General features: G+C 40.1%; 2 protein-coding genes across 4 annotated transcripts; both read left to right on the top strand.

Annotated features, from left to right (window-relative positions):
- Nucleotides 1-2,091: 2,091 nt before the first annotated feature.
- On the top strand, nt 2,092-10,918 carry ankmy1 (ankyrin repeat and MYND domain containing 1). Of its 2 annotated transcripts, none has more exons than XM_039811645.1 (20): nt 2,092-2,490; nt 2,742-2,888; nt 2,987-3,181; nt 3,505-3,549; nt 3,629-3,867; nt 4,000-4,216; nt 4,418-4,579; nt 4,710-4,783; nt 5,048-5,648; nt 5,763-5,944; nt 6,024-6,195; nt 6,345-6,485; nt 6,575-6,679; nt 7,843-7,950; nt 8,483-8,605; nt 8,947-9,048; nt 9,352-9,499; nt 9,620-9,707; nt 9,891-10,045; nt 10,303-10,918. In XM_039811645.1, the coding sequence occupies exons 1-20, from the start codon at nt 2,269-2,271 to the stop codon at nt 10,503-10,505; spliced, it is 3,429 nt and encodes a 1,142-aa protein (XP_039667579.1). In that variant the 5' UTR covers nt 2,092-2,268; the 3' UTR covers nt 10,506-10,918. The 2 variants fall into 2 exon arrangements, with proteins under 2 accessions (XP_039667579.1, XP_039667578.1); XM_039811644.1 differs by having other exon boundaries at nt 2,093-2,490; nt 5,760-5,944.
- Nucleotides 10,919-11,683: 765 nt separating this feature from the next.
- Nucleotides 11,684-17,366, top strand: LOC120565040 (E3 ubiquitin-protein ligase RNF14-like). Of its 2 annotated transcripts, XM_039810348.1 has the most exons (7): nt 11,684-11,974; nt 12,858-12,988; nt 13,120-14,097; nt 15,219-15,297; nt 15,622-15,819; nt 16,282-16,454; nt 16,602-17,366. In XM_039810348.1, exons 1-7 carry the CDS (start codon nt 11,821-11,823, stop codon nt 16,734-16,736), a joined length of 1,848 nt encoding a protein of 615 aa, XP_039666282.1. In that variant the 5' UTR covers nt 11,684-11,820; the 3' UTR covers nt 16,737-17,366. The 2 variants fall into 2 exon arrangements, with proteins under 2 accessions (XP_039666282.1, XP_039666283.1); XM_039810349.1 differs by having other exon boundaries at nt 11,883-11,981; nt 12,858-14,097.
- The last annotated feature ends 1,698 nt before the right edge of the window (nt 17,367-19,064 follow it).

Here is a 19,064-nt window from a genome sequence, read left to right as displayed (position 1 = left end):
CCACGTGAGCATTCATACCTGCTGAACAGACAATAGGTGAAGACGAGGTTTCTGTAACGTTATAGATCAAATCTGCCCTACTTCTGCAGACATGCTTTTGTTACATGGCATTTAGATTAACGACTTATCAGGACCATAGACAATACACAAAAGTGTGCTTAGTTTTTGTGTTTTTTTGTTTTTTTTTAAAGAAAAAACCTGAGAGGGGTGTTGAATCTTTAAGTGGTTGGGAGGTGTTGCAGTCAATCAGTGAATGGGACAAACACTATACATCAGATTGGATTCACAGAAAACGAGTGGAGGGGTGTTTTGCTGAACTGAATAGAAAAGGTGATAAATAAATGAAGCTTACGATGCTATCTGGTTGGGAAAAAGTTAAATAAAATACATGAAGATGGCTTTGAACTCTGTCTAACATCCTAACACTGTACAACACACAGACAGCATTTCCACCTCATCATAAATCTTCATCAGCATGTGCTAAGGGAGGTATTCCACTGTGTTAGAAGGACAAGTCAAGTAATACTAAGCATACTTTAATCACTCACAACTAATCACCTGTTTATAATAGTACTGCTGCTGTCCCGGGTTTTAGGCACGTGCGAAGGCATGCATGTGTGAAACTATGGAGGGTGATAATGTGTTTATAGTTTGACAAATTGGTAGTGGCAGTTAAATCAGCAAACTTTTAATGTTGTTTGCTGTCATTTGCATTTATGGGGGAGCCACAGGGAAGGACATAAAACATGATCTGATTTCCTGTAATTGTTCAAAACACAAACATGATACTTGTGAGGGTATCATGTTTGTGGGAAGGAGAGCATATCGGAGCTAATCAGATGTAATTAAACTAGAGAACATGGTGGCTCTTTTACAGTGAGCTTTAAATCGGAACCACATTAAATTCATATTTTTTGTGAATAGTGTACATTTGTAGTAAGAAAAGCAGAATTAACTTTGTATTATATAAATATAATGGTTATTAATCATTGAGGTTGTGTCCCAGGAATATGATTTTCATTTAGTAAATGCTATTGAACCAATGGCTACCAGTGTAGCCTGTAAACTATACATAAAGTCAGAGAGGTAACAGTCCTGTTGTTTGATTGCCTGGTCCTGGCTGCTTTTATACTCTCATACTACACACAAATGATTATTTGATCTGCACATTCATTCAAAGAGTCAGTGTAACCAAACATTTTTGCTTTTTCTTTAACATCATTTATCAAAATTACAGTATGTGAACACATACATGATAAGAAGCTGTGAGGATTGTTGCAGACTTTCCAAGAAATTATCAATGTATTACTGCTAGAAAAAAAATCTAGTTACTGTATCTCAAACAACAACATTCAGTTCATTGTTTACTGCCACGCTAATGCATGTTAACAGTTTCTGCTTTTTCTTGGACTTTTCTTTGTTCTCAACACAGCTCTAATTATGCTGTAATGACAGATGGGATGTCATCTTACACCACCTAACTACCACAGCATACTGTAGGCTGAAACCAACTTTTGAAGTATCGGTTACATGAAAACGTTTCAGGTGACACATGAACACACACTCACAGGGTGGTCCTGCTTCATTGACCCTAAAGAGGAACACTTGTAAGTGTCATCCTTGTCTTACACTTGACAAGGACAACCTTGCTCTCTGACAATGAGCTACTTTCATTTGTCACAACATTTCTTTTTCCCACTTTGCCATTGTAAAGTTGCAGTTTGTAAGAGAGTGCTTCCTTGTTTCTGTTAGGGATCTCCAAAAAGGGACTAATTGCATATGGATAAGTTGTGCCTACAGCTCAACAGCTGTAGCTCTATTTTTTCAGAGTACCATAACAAAAATCTCTTAATTTGTGAATTTCTAATGTATAAAGTGTCATCAAGGAAGCTACCCATATCTCAAAAACCCCTTATTGCTTATTGAAGGTCACCAAACATAGGTGATTTGATGTAGCCCGGTGTTTGGTGCCGATATTTTTGCTGCTTTTAATGGTCCACAAAGGGAACTTTTTATTAAATAACTTGAAATATATGTTGAGATTTAAAATTATCTGCGCATGCGTAGGAGGTCCACCCGTAGATTCCACTGTTGTCATGACAACCGCTGCTTACAGGAAAGTCAAAACTCAAATCTGACTTCTGACGGCTAGCTAGCTAGCTAGCTGAAGTTTTCTCCTCGTTCCTGTAACGTAACTCAAAGCTCATTGTTGTTGAGCTCAAATGAAATTAGGTATACAATCTTCAGAGAGGATACGCCCAGGTTAAAATGCTGCTGTCGACCTGCAAAGGTGTCGCGGCAGCACCGGGGAAAGGAGGCACGGAGCCGGCGGCAGGTGGACAAAGCGACGACCACAGAGGACCTCAAAGCGGGGGAGAGAGAGGACAAGGGCTCGGTGTTCAGGAGTGGCCTGACGGATCCAGATATGAGGGAGAATTTGTGAACGGGTTCAAACACGGCAGAGGGAGGTACACCTGGAAAAATGGAGAGGTAATGTTAAATGAACATGAAAAAGAATCAGGCAAAAGATGTCAGCCTTTTCTAGTTTAGCTAGGCAGATAACGCTAACGTTAGCTCAATTCATTTTTAGGAATTCATAGTCAATAGCCTAGCTAATATAGCTAGTGTTCTGTTATGGTATGTCGTGTGTGACATGACAATAACATGTTTTACTGTCTCCTGTCAGTTTTTCCTGAAGTTGCAAGTCACTATTTGATGTTCCTGTCTGCTCCTTTGTGTAGTTCTATGAGGGCTCTTTCTACAAAGACTACAGGCATGGGGATGGACTGCACTGTTGGCCCACAGGCCACAAGTTCACTGGCAAGTTCTACCTCAACAGAAAGGAAGGTTACGGACAACAACTGTTCCCTGACGGAGCCATCTTTCAGGTAAAATTGATGAATGGGTGGATGCCAGGCATTTTGCTAGGTTTTTGTTTTGTTTTTAAATATCAGTAAATAACATTGAATCTCTCTCCACCTCTCAGGGTTTGTACCATGCTGACCAGAGGTTTGGTCCAGGTGTGGTTAGTTATCCAGATGGGCGTGAGGATGTGGGTCTGTGGCTTCAGGAGTGCCTGCTTAGGCTCTGTACGTCTGATGAAGAGGGCTTTAGCCTAAAGAACTTTCCTGAATATGCTGCCTACATGGACCCAGCTGCCATCACAGATTCCCTGACTCAGGTACATGCTAACCACTGTCTATAGAATAGGCATGCCAGTCTAAAACAAACATGTCATGTGTTATTGATTTTAAAACCAAGCCATTAATATGTAAAACAAAACCTCTCTCCTTACCAGATTGTCCAAAACATCGCTGTATGACACTAAATCATTGTATTTTTTTTTTTTTTTTAGCTTTACTGATTTATTTCCAATCCCCCCCCCACGCTCCCCAAATATGTGGTGTTTACACAAACAAATTATAGTAAATTATGTCACTATATATGTATACATTTTCAATATATTCTTAACTGACCTCTCTGCTCCTCTCCTCCTCTTACTAGCCTTCCACTAGTGGTTTACAGACAGAAGCCAGGACAGACTCTGAGGTAAAGTACTGCTACAATGAACTGTATGAGCTTTGTGACTTAACTCAAAACAGATCAATTAATTCCCCATACTCCTCAGGTGGATACAGAAAGAGTTCTGCTCTCAGATGATATTTTTATCCTTCCCCCCGGCATGGAGAGTTACTCAACAGATGGTGACCACTTGCCGCTACCCCCTGGCCGAAGAAGAGAGCTGGATCAACACTTCTATGGCGAGCTGTGGGAGCCAGAAGCTTATCCGCACAAAGGCTATGAGCGAGACCCACTCTCCACCCTGCCCTTACAGGCCCGCATGCAGGCTCACATACACAGACACAGGTCAGACATACATCAACATTTTGCTGGCACCACTATTGAGTAAAATCACAAGACAAACATATCACATACAGGTACAGTTTTGTAAGTAAACTGAAATATTAAAGTAAACTGATGTATTTGTGTGTGTCTCAGACTACAGGCTGAAAATGTGGGCTGGGACGTGGCAGCTGTTCTCTCTCTGAACAGGGAAAGTTTTGGTCCTAAAGGGCCTTTGGAAGTCAGTTCAGAGTTGTTGATCCAGCACGCCTCCCGAGGGGAACTGCAGGCTGTGTCACAGATCCTCCAGACTGGTTTGGTCCACCCTGATGTAGCAGATTCACAGGGACACACTGCACTGATTGCTGCCACAGTAACACATTATTTATTTATTGATTCAGTTTTTCTTATTTGCTATTTGATTGTTATCCAAGCCAGGTTTCAGAATGTTTTTTTTTCTTTTTACGATTTCATCAATTACAGCAAAAAAGACAAATAAAGATGAAAATGTTTATTCTTTAGTTTTAGTCTCAGGTTTGTCTCTCTGTTTCATTTAGTTTCTTGTACCTTTCAGGTAAACTGCAATAATGATGTGATCCAGCTGTTGTTGGATATGGGTGCCGATATTGACAAGTTGAACTGTGAAGGCATGTCTGCCCTGGCTGTGTGTCATGTACTCTACTACCCTTTTCGGTCTCTGTACACCATTTTGTCTAAACCACCTGCCAAAACTCAAGTAAGATTCTACCTAATGTAGTTTTTCTCTCCGTTTCCTCATCAACTCTAGATTTGTAGTGCACATATATGAAACTGTGTTTTGTACAGACAATTAAAATGAAACAAATTGTACTGTATTGTGTTGTCAGGTTTTGAGGTCTCCATCTGTAGGTGGGAACAGTCCCCAGATCAGCCAAGTGGACTTCACTACGGACACACCCAGGTTTAACAACAGACTTCAGACTAATAACACAACCCTGAGCAACTAGTCACCTATCTGACTCACCAGTAGGAATGTAGCTGATATAACCTCTCTCACATTTTAATCAGGAGAAACTGTATATATTGTATAGCAGAAAAAAGTTCACTGATAATGGTCTTGCCAATGTCATATTCATAGATTTGTCACTCCCTAGTGTTACCCTTTGACCATTTATTTCTCTAAATCAAGTTTATTTAAGTTCCATATTTATTTTGGGATTTTCAGGACAGCAGAGGAACTAACAGAGCGCATCGTACATCATAGCTTTAAAGTGTCTCTTAACAGTGAGCTCATCACTGAGCGCTGGCCTGGCCTGAATGAACCTGAGACTCCTGCAGACACTAAACACCTACAGGAGGAGGAGAGAAAAGAGAAAGAGGTAGAAGGAGAGGAAAGAGACTGCAGGGAGACAGAGAGAGAGGGACATGTTAGAGAGAGAGAAGAAAGGAGCAGCAGGGAGGATCAGAATGAGAGCAAAGCGGAGGAAAGAGAGATAGAGAGCAGATGTGATCAAACGTGGGAAAATGAAGAAAGTGAGGTGAAAGGGAAGGAAAGAGAATTAAGGAAGAGCGAGGCAGACGTTGAGATTGGTCAGAGGAGAGAAACAGAGTCAAGGAAAGAGAATATGGAGGTGAGCGAGGAGGATGAGGAAGATGTGGAGAAGAAAGTAAGGAATAATAATGAAGGGGCTATAAAGGAGAGAGAAGACAGAGGACGTAAGGACATACCTGGTGTGGAGCGCTTCATTCAGGTGTATGATGGTCACATCGCACTGGGCAGTGTGCAGTGGAAGGAATGTCAAGCTAAGGCAGTGGGAAAAGTTCAGGTATAAAGCACAGAGATCCCATACTGTAATTGTTATTTTTATTTTTTTTAAGTTGTTTGAACTTAATGTTGTCTACCCAACTCTGTCTCTGTCTGTCAACTCTGTCTGCAGCAGGGCAAAGACAGAGAATTGACCCAAAAAAAGGCCTTTGACTCTGCCTGCTCCGTCAGCAGCTATAACATCCAGGTCACAGAGGAAGTGATGCAGCGCTCAGCAGAAGCACTGAGTCGCACGGGGATCCCTCAGCGCTCTGACACACAGGGGACTGTGCGCAAAATGGCTGCCATGAAAACTGAGTAAGTCATCTCTTTTCTTGTGCCCTTTCGCTATGTTGTGATTAAACTGATTGTCTTTGCGTTGTGTCTTTCTGACCAGACACCGTGTTCGTTTGAACACCTTGAAGCTGTTATTGGAACGGGGAGCTGACCCCAACGCATCCAGGATCCCCATGCTGGTCCTCTTTTTAGCCATTATGGCGGCTGACACTGAGGCCGTCAGGAGACTGCTGCTGTGTGGAGCTCGCACTGACATTCCCCTTCCACCTGAGGTAGAATTCTTTCTTCCCTCTGTAACTTTTTTAGTAATGTCACACAATACACGTTTGTTGAGCCACACAGAAAAGGGATCCCTCAAAACCTTAAACAAATTCCATAAAGACAGAAATTAACCATAAAATTACCTTCATCCTTTTTATAGGAAAAAGGTCTGTATCCCCTACATGTAGCTGCAGCACTGCCAGGTCCAGCAGGTCCCATAATCACAGAGTTGCTACTCCACGCTGTTACTGATCCTGACACAAAGGCAAGCGACCAGAACGACATCTATGAACCGGATAAGGTGAGTGTAACTTTTTTTCTTCAAGTTTCTCAAGTCTGGTAAGAACAGAGTTTTAATTTGAGGTGTTATTTTTTATTTATTTTTTACAGATTTTCATGAAGGCCCAGGAACCACTGAGCACCAAGGGGAACCCAAATCTTAAAGGAGGCCGAACAGCCCTACACGTGGCCTGCCAGAGAGACAGTGACTACAGGGTCAGTACATACTGAACATGCACATGCTCACACATATACATACCATCACTGATAAAAACATGATGCTATGGACTGTTCTAATCTGTAGCATGTTGCAGACATAATGATCATACTAATACTTTTTCAGGACACTGTATTTTAAAGATACTTTTGTAAACATCAAAATAACTTTAGAGATCTTCATTGTAAAGGGTTTAAACAATGTTTTCCATGCTTGTTCATTGAACCATAAACAATGAATGAACATGCACCTGTTGAACGGTTGAAAAGAAAATAACAGCTTGCAGGCGGTAGGCAATTAAGGTCACAGTTATAAGAAAATTAGGAAAGTGAAGAGACCTTTCTACTGACTCTGAAAAACACAAGAAGAAAGACGCCCAGGGTCCCTAATCTGCGTGAACGTGCTTTAGGCATGGTGCAAGGAGGCATGAGGACAGCAGATGTGGCCAGCGCAATACATTGCAATGTCCCTACTGTGAGATGCCTAAGACAGCGCTACAGGGAGACAGGAAGCACAGCTGATTGTCCTCGCAGTGGCAGACCACGTGTAACAACACCTGCATGGGATCGGTACAGGATGGCAACAACATCCGCAAGAACCAGGCCATTCTGGTGCAGTACATGAGGAAGAGATGCACTGCAGTACTTATGCAGCTGGTGGCCACACCAGATACTGAGGGCTACTTTTAATTTTGACCCCCCCCCCCACACCTTTGTTCAGGGACACATTATTCCATTTCTGTTAGTCACGTCTGTGAAAATTGTTCAGTTTATGTCTTAGTTGTTAAATCTTTTAATTTTCATACAAATATTTGCATATGTTAAGTTTGCTTGAAATATAAAAGCAGTTGAAAGTGACAGGATGTTTCTTTTGCGAGTATATATTTACCCAGTGTCCCAGAATGACAAAGGAAACAGAGTTCAAACTATTTGTTGTTAAGTTTATTTAACATTCAACAGAATGGCTTTTATTGTTACTGGTTAAATACAATGGCTAAGAAGACATTTAATATATTTTACTACTAATACAAAACTTTGCATGGCTGTTGCCTCTGCAGGGTATTTATTACAAGGCCGAAAATCATAAATACCATGAGGTTTGCTAACAATAATACTGTGTTCCATTTAAAGGACCTCTGTGTTTGTTTGTTGTTTTTTTGCAGAATGCTAGCAAGGTGGTAGCCCTGCTGCTCTCCCACAGAGCCAGCACAGACCTCATCTGGAGTGGACACTCACCTCTCTCACTGGCTATAGCAAGTGGGAATGACCTGGTAGACCACACACACACACAACACACACACATTTAGACTAGAGTGCGGATCGGGCCGCATTTTTCTGTCCAAGCCCGGCCCGCATCCAACAGAGCAGTAACCGAGCCCGGCCCGAGCCCGACAAGCATTAAGATATTTATGTCTGAGCCTGACCCGAGCCCGACACAGTTAAAATCTCATTGTTTTTCTCATACTAATGACAAACGTATGTTTGTAGGAAGGCATTTGGAAATGTCAACAGATGAGCGTATCAGTGCACACGGGGCAACAAGTGTACGTTAACACATGCGCGCACCTATAGAATAAGCTTTTTTAAATTTAAAATGTTCATTGCCTTATCACACTGATGTGACCGAGCCCGACCCGAAGCCGAACATCATTTCTAAATTATCTGAACCCGGCCCGGTCCGTTGGGTACTGCCGGGTCCCGACAGGCTCGGTTTGGGTATCCATCCTCTAATTTAGACACATATACTGTACAGGCCTACAAAACCTTAACCTTCCTCTGAACCTGTTCCTTTTCCCTGTCCAGGCAGTGGAGGAGCTGTTGAACGGAGGTGCAAATCCCAACATTCCCCTGGGCTGCAGGGTGGGCAGCGCCCTCTGTGCTCTCGCCAACATTAACTACCACTTAGGTGGCAACAGAGCTAAGCTGGTACACAGACAAACACATACAAATAGCCATATATGTTGATGAAAATGTTTGATGGATGGGTATTCACCCGATTAACCCTCTTTAAGACTTTTACAGTGACATTTGTCAGGCATTTATACATTTCCAACATGTAGCTGCCTGATAAATTGCTCACCTCATCTAAGCGTGTGTGTGTGTGTGTGTGTGTGTGTGTGTGTGTGTGTGTGTGTGTGTGTGTGTGTGTGTGTGTGTGTGTGTGTGTGTGTGTGTGTGTGTGTGTGTGTGTGTGTGTGTGTGTGTGTGTGTGTGTGTGTGTGTGTGTGTGTGTGTATAATGTTGTGTGTAATGTGTCTCTGATGTAGTTGGACATGTTGGCTAAGGCTGGTGCCGACATCTTGATGCCAGTTACGGTGGGTGATGTTGTGGGAACTGCAGTCGACTATGCACACTGCTCCTTCAACCAGGTAACACATCACTGTACGCATTTCAGTTGACTTCAGTCAAATTTTGTAAACTTTGTAAACTTATGGATTTGCTTTTGTAGAGACTGTGTCAACGAGTTGTTGATTCAACTTTGTGGTTATTTTTTAAAGCCATAGCTAGTGTTTGAGTTGTACTGGACTCCATTATATTGACTGGTGTTTCTAATATTTTGCCCCCCCTTCATGTATGCCAATCTTTTATTCAGAAAAGATTCAGGAGGGGTTGGATCTTTTTTGCATGATTTAACCTAAATAGCTGTCTGTATGTTATATCTCACTATCTAGGATTTTCGTATTGCCAACACTCCCTTCCATGCTCTGAACATGCGGGAGAGGGAAACATTCAAAGCACGGCGACAGCTGCTGAGCATGATGGGAGATCTACTAAGACAGACTGCTAGCCAGAGGGAGAATTTACATCTTACGTCAAATAGTCAGTACAGTGTATTTGTGTTTTTTAAAGGCAAAAATATCTACTCTATCTATTCATTTTTGTTTTGAGTATGGCTATGAATCATAGTGTGGGTATGTGTGTACTGTATTTATGTAACAGGTACTAGTAGCACGGGAGCAGGTGCCATTTCTTCAAACGTGCCCCTCCCCAGCGGTGAAAGCCTATCGACCATAACAGAAAAACACAGGTACATATACACGCACAATTGACACACATTCATGTTCATATTGTCCCTTTTATTTTTCTCATCCCTGTCATTTGAACTTGTACTCTGTCCAACTTTGAATCGACAATTTTGTCTGAGAACTCAAAGGAAAAATAAGGAAACAGAAATGTTTTAGTTTCCAACTCTGTGTGAATTATTTCTTAGGAAACCAGCGTTTAGGTTCTGCTATAACTGTGGTCGCTCGGCGTCCGTGAAGCTGACTGCATGTAGCCGCTGCCACAAGGTCTTTTACTGCTCCAGGACCTGCAAACTAAAAGCATGGGATGAAAGACACAAGGACGAGTGTATCCGGGTCTCAGGTGGGAATTAGGGCCTCTCCATCTCCAACCCAGCAAACCAAATAGCACCAGCCCCAAACCCTACCCCGGGAGCACCGAAGCTCAAATAAGCTTTTAATAAAATGACAATGAATAACTTTGTCATAGTGTTTTTAATCTGTGATATCTGTAGGATAAAGTCATGCTGATGTACAATATCTGGGAAATACTAATTTGGTTTTATCTTTTGGATTAACAGAGCATGTAAATACTTTGTCTATTTGTCTCTCTCAATCCAGCATCTGCTGATGGCCTCCAGAAGAGTGTTGTGTTTAAATCCCCAAGAGGCCCCAGGCCCTTGACTGCCATGTTGAAATCCAAAACCATGCCCAGGCCCTTGAGTGTCAAGTTGAAATCCCAAAGGGCCCCCAAGCCCTTGAGCATGGCAGATAAGGTATTGGAGAGCCAATTCAACCTGAAGGAAAACTACAGCTTCAACTGATGGATACTAACATTTTGCATACTTAATAACAGCTGTAGTACAACTTTATCTACCTAATACTGTAATGCACTTCTGTTACATAATTTCTCTCTCTTTATATATTTGGCTAAAGGATGATGACATTATGTTGTGCCATAATAATTTTTCTTTGGTGTATTTATACTTGTCGAATTTGGAATCATCTGTTATAGTATTATGATAAAAGTGTAATAATGTTTCTCTTCTCTGCTATTGCCACAGAAACACTGAATGGCTGAATTTACATATTTTCAAACCAGTACCAGATTTTTGCATGTGACTTCTTTTATATCTAAACATTCTGACTAAAGCTATTACTGTTGTTGATCTTCATTTTCGTAATATCCTCTGGTTAATTTTTGAATAAATAAGGAGAAGTATGACAAAAATATTAACTCGTTTCACTTTTCCATAGCTTTCAATTGCATCTCGTGGTCTTCATCAGCCATTTCATTCAAATAAAAGTACAGAAGTTTTAAAAGCAAATTGTACTTAAAGTATCAAAAAGTACTTGTTCTGCATAAGAATTCCCCTGTAACTGATATTATATAGGAATTATATATTATAAATATTACTATATATTATAGATTATACAACAATGTGCAAGCAGCATTTTACTGTTCTGTAGCTGGTCGTGTTGGAGTGAGTTTCAACTACTTTATATACAGTTTTTTTTACTGTTTTATACTGGTATATAAGACAGTCCAGTGGCCCCCAACCTAGGGTTTGGGTCCCTCCATATGGACACAAGAATTAAATTAAAAGAATTAAAATCTTAATCAGAAAGGTAACTAACTCAACTGTCAAATGTATTTAAGTATGAAGTAACATAAAAATTAAAATAGGCTACTCAAGTAAAGTAACTATAATAATTATAATAATTAAAGTAAATACAGAACTCAAATAAATCTCCTATTTTTGTTTGAATGTCTTATCCACATCGTCGTTACAGTATCATTATATGTTGGTTATTTGTGCAAAGAAAAGTGTGTTGAACATGATTACCGTAAATGACCTAATAATGCCTGTTTTGCATAGTCATAAAAGCAGCACTGTAGGGTGAGCTTGCTGCTGTATTCTGCGCTTTGAATCATACACCTATGAGTCAACAGACAGGACGCGGAGCAGGCTGGCGTAACGTTACAGGCTGTGTCATTGCACCGAAAATTAAACAAGCTTTTTTTTTGTACTAAAACTTTCAATTATTGTTCTAAGAGATAAATCCGCAGAAACAACTGCAGACGTCTACTAAACTCCAGCAATTATTCAAAGACTAATCTTGAATGGAGCTGGAGCTATGAATGCGGACATGGAAGAACAGGAAGACGAACTGCTCGCCTTCCAAAGTATCTTCGATTCGGAGGAGTTCGTCCGGGATGAATCGAAGTCTGCCGGACAAATTCGAGTATCTGTCGAGCTGCCTTCAGAGTTTATTGTGGCCCTGAAAGAAGGTAGCCGGTTAGAGAAATATGATATTAATATGAACAGAAGGGCTATAGGTTGTGTTGACTGGGAAAATGTGTATTGTCAATTTGCTTTGCATGGGAAACTACATTGTATGGCTATAAAAATAATGTTCTGTTTTTACTAGCAAGGACCACGCCACAATAACAATATGTAATGTAAAGATGTAATGATTGCTTGATTATATTGAATGTTAAGAGCACAGGAAATTGATTTGGATGGGGGGTGAGATTGAAAAGAGTCGTCTGGTTGGTTGGTTGGATGTAGATTAGTACCAGAACCTGGTGGAGTGAGACTGGATGTTCTGTCTCAGGTGCTTTCACCCCATAGATATATACACATTGATATATTGTGTATATATCTATGCTTTAAACCGAGCTGATTTCATATCGCCCGGGCGGTACCTAGGATAAGAAATAAGAGAGGAATGCACTGGACTGAGTAGGAAGGGCTGAGGTAAGTGAGAAGTCGAGGTGAAAGGTAAAAGGCAGGGTGGGTGGGTCGAGAATGCAAAGATAAACACAGCTGAGTGGGTTGGCTTTGAATTTAAAGAGGTGTGGTTGAGGCGTGGACCTGCTCCCGAACCTAAGTCAATTAATTAACTTAATTTATTACAAATAATTTCAAGAAATGTTTTAAAATATAAAAAAAATGAAAATGTGTCATGAATGTGACTGTCCAAAAAAGTAAAACAGTAGGCCTAACAGTCGACTGAATATGTCGTGTGGATATGTTCAGTGTCCCCACTGGCTGTGTAAAAGCAAGAGAAATAATGACGATACCAGGAATGTTTCTTTTAAGTATTGAATATTTAACATATAATGTACTTTGGTCATGTCGCATTGTTTTTTTTTTCTTTCTTTTCCTTAGGTGAAACGCTGAGGCAGTATGAGTTCTCATTCCTTCCACCTCTGCTACTGACCTTTGAACTCCCGGAGGACTACCCATCCTCCTCCCCTCCCTCCTTCACCCTCACCTGCAGCTGGCTGACACACACTCAGGTAACCAGTAGAAGCCATGTGGCTCAATTAAAACAGTATGAGTCACATTTACAACCTGCCAGGCCAGATGAATGCGGATTGCACAGGGTCAGCAAAGATTACATCAGTATATTTGCCATCACCTCCCACAGCTCTCTGCACTGAGTGCTCAGCTCACTGATCTCTACCAGGCCACCGGTGGTGCTGTGGTGCTCTTCTCCTGGGTACAGTTTCTTAAAGAAGATGCCCTAAGGTTCCTGGACATCCATACTCTGCTTGAGCTCCCCTCTGATGAACACAGCACCCAGTACGATAGCCAGGACTCCTTAGATGCTGCACACTCTGAACCAAAAAATAATCAACACACTCCAAAGGCAGGACCCACAGATAGCCAAAGTTGTAATGTCTTAGATCCATGTAAATCGGACCTCTCTGCACCATCGTTAGAAGTTGAGCGTCCGATAGTGATTCTTGCTGATGGCCAAGATCCTTCAATCTTAGACTGGAGCAGCACAGACTCCCAGGGAGCTGTGGCATTGATCCAAAACACTTCTAATGATTCCAACCATATTGCACAGGCCTCAGACGCGAGGGAGGCTGAACAGACCCCCCAAACCTCAGAGTTCAAGGCTGACTTAGAGAATGATCTGAACTCAGCAGCAGGCCAATCAAAGCGTCTTCCATTTGCACAGTCCAATCAAAGTGGCCAGGAAGATTTCTTAAACGAAAGGGATGTTTCAGTCTCATTATTACTTCCCTCTAGCTCCTCAGACCCACAGGATCAAAGTGAACAAGGAGCTGCTTCTCTGCCAATCGACCCCAGAGAATCCCCTCATAATGAAACCCAAACGTTCCCTGGTCTTTCCCAAACTCCGTCACAAACTCTTCTGAGCCAGCTCTTGATCTATAATGCGGCTCAGAAACGGAAAGCGTTTGCCACCACAGTGTTTGACTGCGGTGTGTGTTTTATGCGCTGGCTCGGTTCGGACTGCGTGCAGTTGCCCGAGTGTGGCCACATCTTCTGCCAGGCCTGTCTTGCCGAGTTCTGCAAGCTCCAGATAACAGAGGGGAACGTCCGGGCTGTCACCTGTCCTGAGGCAGACTGCTCTGCCACCCCTACACCTGCACAGGTACAGTCCTGACCTATGTGTATGTTCACTCTGCCAACTACAGCTTCTCTTCAAAGCTCTTTGTTGTGTTTTAAGGCTTTGCTAAAGCCTTAAAACAAAAGATCTGTGCTGAAATAAGTATTTATATACTTTACTTAAAGCTACATTGTGTAAGAATTTCTCCCATCTAGCGGTGAAATTGTATATGACAACCAACTGAATATTACTTTCTAGCCCTTCCTCCTACAGTGGCCGAACCCGAAATTAGCTCTCTCCATAGTTGACACGCAGCCATTGTAGCCACTCTAATATTAACTTTGGTCTTGTTGCTTGGCCTGTCACGTTGTCGTTAATTCTCTTTTTCGCTTCCCTGGCGAGTAATCTCCCCCTTGCATTCGTCACGGTGCCACTGAGTGTAAGAGGGCGAAATGCGGAGGTATGTCCCTCTTTGGCTAATGTATTTTAAAGATGGAGACGGTACATGGCTGCCGTCATTCGAGTGAGTCGCTCCTATGTATTCTGAATGATTCTGAATGGCAGATTCTACGCTTACGAGAATACTTTGATTAGTTGGTGGAAGTAATTACACATGAATGAGCACATATTTGTGTGAGAACAAATCTTATTTTTTTTGCTAAGAATCAACTCCAAAAATTACACAATGTCGGTTTAGGTAAAAGTAGCAACGCTACAATTTCAAGATTCATTACAAGTAAAAGGCCTGAATTCAAAGTTTTACTTAAGTAAGAGTACATAAGTATTACTTAAAGTACCAAAAGTTAGGTACTCAATATGCAAAATAGAGTTTATATTATATCATATTATTGTTGATGCATTAACATGTTAGTGGTGTTTTAATGCTGCAGGTGAGCTGAAGCACAATTTAGCAACTTTATATATAGTGTCGGGCATTTTTCATGTATAATAATGCATCATATTTTGTAAGATGATTTTGTATAATTATTTCAAATCTGTAAAGTCACTAGTTAACTCTAGCGTTTTATAAATAAACACAACATTTTTCTAAAATGAGTGTAGTAAAATATATCATAATGAACTAAAGTGCTATTATCGTCAGTATAGTATCCGAATACTCAACAAAACACTACTTTATACAAAATAAAACTTTACATGTTTGGTAGGTGAAGCGGCTGGTAGGGGAGGAGCTGTTTAGCCGCTATGATCGTCTCCTGCTGCAGTCAACTCTGGACTGCATGGCTGGTGTGTTTCCCTTATATTCTTGTTAAACTTAGGATGTATTCAAAGCCTTTATACAGAGATAAAATATAGCACTTTCTCTGGGGAAGTCAGAAATTTGATAACACGTTTTTCATTTGTCACTGCATAGAAATGTATTAAAATGCTGTTTTCGAATTGTTTCATTTCATGCATGTAATTTCAATCCAACTGTGAAAACATGACTAATAAAAGACACAAAGAACATTTTAGCACCTTATTATTATGGAGGGGGAAAAAAATCATTTCATTTTACATTGCGTTCATGGAGGAGTCTCTGCTTATGTCTCTTCTTTCTCCTCCTCATAGATGTGGTGTACTGTCCTCGGCGGACCTGTGGTTCAGCCGTCATCGTGGAGAAATCCAGCACTGCAGCTCTGTGCTCTGTGTGCAACTTTGCCTTCTGTGTCACCTGCAAGAAGACCTACCATGGAACAGGTGACTGTCGGGTAAAGACGAGCATAAACACGGAAATACAAGTCATTGCAGACCTGCCACAGTCACAAGGTACACAAGTGTGTGTGTGTGTGTGTGTTTGTGTGCGTGTGGGTATTTTTGTGTCAAAAATTCAATGTGTAAGAAAACTTTTTTTTCTGCAATTATTTGCTAATATCTAAAGTAACTAGTAAGTAAAGCTGTCAAATAACTGTAGTAAAGTAAAAGGTACAATATTTCCCTCTGAAATGTAGCCGAGTAAAAGTATATAGTGTCATGAAAAGAAAAGACTCAAGGAAAGTACAAGTACCTTAAATTTGTACTTAAGTACAGTACTTGAGTAAATGTACTTAGTTACATCCCACCACTGGTTTGTGTGGATGCAGATGTGTCTGGATGTCTACCTGAAGCAGTGCTCTGTGTTGCTGTGTGTGTGTGTGTGTGTGTGTGTGTGTGTGTGTGTGTGTGTGTGTGTGTGTGTGTGTGTGTGTGTGTGTGTGTTTGTGTGTGTGTGTGTGTGTGTGTGTGTCTCAGAGGGGCTGAGGGCTCTGTTGGACGACTATGCCAGTGGCAGTAAGGAGAGGCAGAGCCTCTTGGAGAGCAGATACGGCCAACGTAAAATGCAGAACACTGTGGAGGACCTTCTGAGTGAAAGCTGGATAGACTCCAATAGCAAATACTGTCCTCACTGCTACTGCAGAATAGAGGTATTCAGTTATTTACCTATTGGCAACTTATTTGCACACATGAACTCATGAAAAACAGACGAGCATGTGTTTACTGACACAATTTTATTACGCTGTAAAGTTTTGACTGTGTCTCTGCTAATGCATGTGATGCTTTCTGTGTTGTAGAAGAACAGAGGATGTAACATGATGACGTGCTCTCAGTGTGGACAGAGCTTCTGCTGGGCCTGCCTCTCCAGACTAGGAAATGGTTCAGGCAGACACTTTGTGGACACTCCCTGCTCTCTCCATGTATACGACTAGCGCTGCTGGTGCTTCAGCTAAACAAATGTTGCACATGGTATGCTGTGTTCAAATTGGTTAGATTTATTAATGTACTTTTAACAAATACTTGACAATGCACATAAATGTAGATTTTACAAAAAAAAAAGCAAACATAAATTATGTGGAATATATAATTATAACCTCAACACATTTTAAATCTGTCAGTGGTGGAAGAAGTACTTCAATATTTTAGTAAAGTAAAACTAGCAATACCACAGTGTCAAAGTGCTTATCATGCAAGATGTCCCATTTCAGAATATTATCTTATTGGATTATAATCAGTGATGCATTAATGTGTAAGCATCCCTATTGTTGCAGCCTGAAAAAAGTGGATCCAATTTTAACTACTTTATATACTGCTGGGTAGTGTAATCCATAATAATAGATCATCACTAATTAGTCGATTTATATTTTGTATTAATAATCTGAATCTGAGAAGTAACTAGTAACTGATGTCATATAAATGTTGTGTAAAAGGTACCATATTGACTTAATTAAGTGGGGTAGAAGTTAGGGCTGTATATTGGCAAGAATTTGGCGATACGATACGTATCACGATACATGGGTCACGATTCACTATATTGCAATATATTTCGATACTGTGCGTAAGGCGATATATTGGGATTTTTTTAAAGTATCATTTTAGAAAAACTAATATTTAAAAAAAGACATGATGTTCATAACATATAGTTTATAATAGTCAAAGAAGTTTACTTTAGGTAAATAATTCAGTAGACAGAAAATCAAACTGCCAGTTTGGGATTGTGGTTCACAGGTTCTTAGTAAGCTAATGTTGATATGCTAAAATCCAAAGTTCAGCCATAGCTACGTTGTTAGCTTCTAGCAAAAAAGTCAGGCACTGTTAGGCAAGGACACTAGTGGTGCGTCTCAGCATAGCCATCTAGCGGTAGGGGGTTTTAAACACAACATAAACATGACATCTGTCTTACATGAATATTTTTTAACATAATATATATATATATATATATATTTTTTTTTTATATAAATAAAAAATCTATATTGCCTTTTTGAAAATCAATACAGTATTGCAAAAATAAAATATTGCGATACTCAAGTGTATCGATTTTTTCTTACACCCCTAGTAGAAGTATAAAGTAGCATGAAATGGAAATACTAAGTACAAGTACCTCAAAACTGCACTTAAGTACAGTACTTGAGTAAATGTACTGGCAACTGTACACTAAAAACATTATAGGATAAATGGTCTTTTGCTACAGATGGGCCAACAAAGTAATTCATACAAAAAAGCCCAAAACCTACTAAATATGAAGCTTCATGGTCATTCACAAAATCCCACCACGTGTCATACTGTGTCATGACCAGGAGAGGGTGCTAAACAACAAGAATGTCAAAACAGCTTTGGCACACTCTCAAATACCTTTACAGGAGATTCCGTTTGGTTATATCAAGAAATACTCTTTGCATAAAAACATGCTTTATCATTCAGTATTTATTAATCAAATCAGCATTGGTGAAAACTGTTATTAAACATGCACGTTTACAGCTCTGGATGCAAAGATAAATAATCTATGAAAGGAAATCGCCCAGGATGCCTTTTTTCTTTTTTTTTAACCAAGTCAGGGTATTTATACTACATAATATATCTATGTATATAATATCTAATATATTTCTTTTTTATATATTTATAATATATCATAAATAATATATTTATACTCCCTAGTTATGATTATTGTACCTAGTCAATTAATTGATTTTTTTCAATCCAATTATTTCTTTGATCAATAGTTTGGTTTATAAAATCCGCAAATAGTATACACAAGTAGTATATATAAATTCCCAGAGCCTGTGGTGATGTCTTTTGTCAATAGTCCAAAACCTGAACATATTCTGTTTACTGTCATATCAGACTAAGAAAACAAGCAGGTATTCACATTTGAGTTTACTTTTCTGTTAATATACTGATTGATGAAGCAAATAATCATCGCAGCTTCAGTACCTAGGGTGTCACTTTTTAAACCCTTTTAACTCCCTGTAATATACCAGTAGTTGTATTCTCAAAAAGTATTTTATCTTGCAGCATCAAATGAATTGTTCTACATGATTTTACATGTGTAATAAATTTACAAGTACTGCTTTGGAATCGTTTAGCCTCAAACTCCGTGACTTTTAACATGTTATAGATGCATATTCAGCCACTATTCTTCAGAAATGCACATGCCTTTCAAAGGGCACCCTACAGGTTATTGGGCATTTTCACTGATTGACTTCCTGTTTTTTAAACGTGTCCCGCCCTTCCTTCACTGTTCAGTCATAGTAGTGGAACAA

The sequence above is a fragment of the Perca fluviatilis genome, chromosome 9 (genome assembly GCF_010015445.1).
Source record: "Perca fluviatilis chromosome 9, GENO_Pfluv_1.0, whole genome shotgun sequence".
Taxonomy (NCBI): Eukaryota; Metazoa; Chordata; class Actinopteri; order Perciformes; family Percidae; genus Perca; species Perca fluviatilis.
Note: the sequence above shows the minus strand (reverse complement) of the source record. Positions and strands in the feature narration are given on the sequence as shown.

Bases quoted from the DNA above. Each gene is read 5' to 3' on its own strand.
- ankmy1 (XM_039811644.1), top strand. From the start codon at position 2,269: ATGCTGCTGTCGACCTGCAAAGGTGTCGCGGCAGCACCGGGGAAAGGA. The intron at 4,784-5,047 runs GTTTAACAACAG...TGGGATTTTCAG, and splicing joins TTCACTACGGACACACCCAG to GACAGCAGAGGAACTAACAG. The intron at 10,046-10,302 runs GTGGGAATTAGG...CTCTCAATCCAG, and splicing joins CGAGTGTATCCGGGTCTCAG to CATCTGCTGATGGCCTCCAG.
- LOC120565040 (XM_039810348.1), top strand. From the start codon at position 11,821: ATGAATGCGGACATGGAAGAACAGGAAGACGAACTGCTCGCCTTCCAA. The intron at 12,989-13,119 runs GTAACCAGTAGA...CACCTCCCACAG, and splicing joins GCTGGCTGACACACACTCAG to CTCTCTGCACTGAGTGCTCA. The intron at 16,455-16,601 runs GTATTCAGTTAT...TCTGTGTTGTAG, and splicing joins ACTGCTACTGCAGAATAGAG to AAGAACAGAGGATGTAACAT.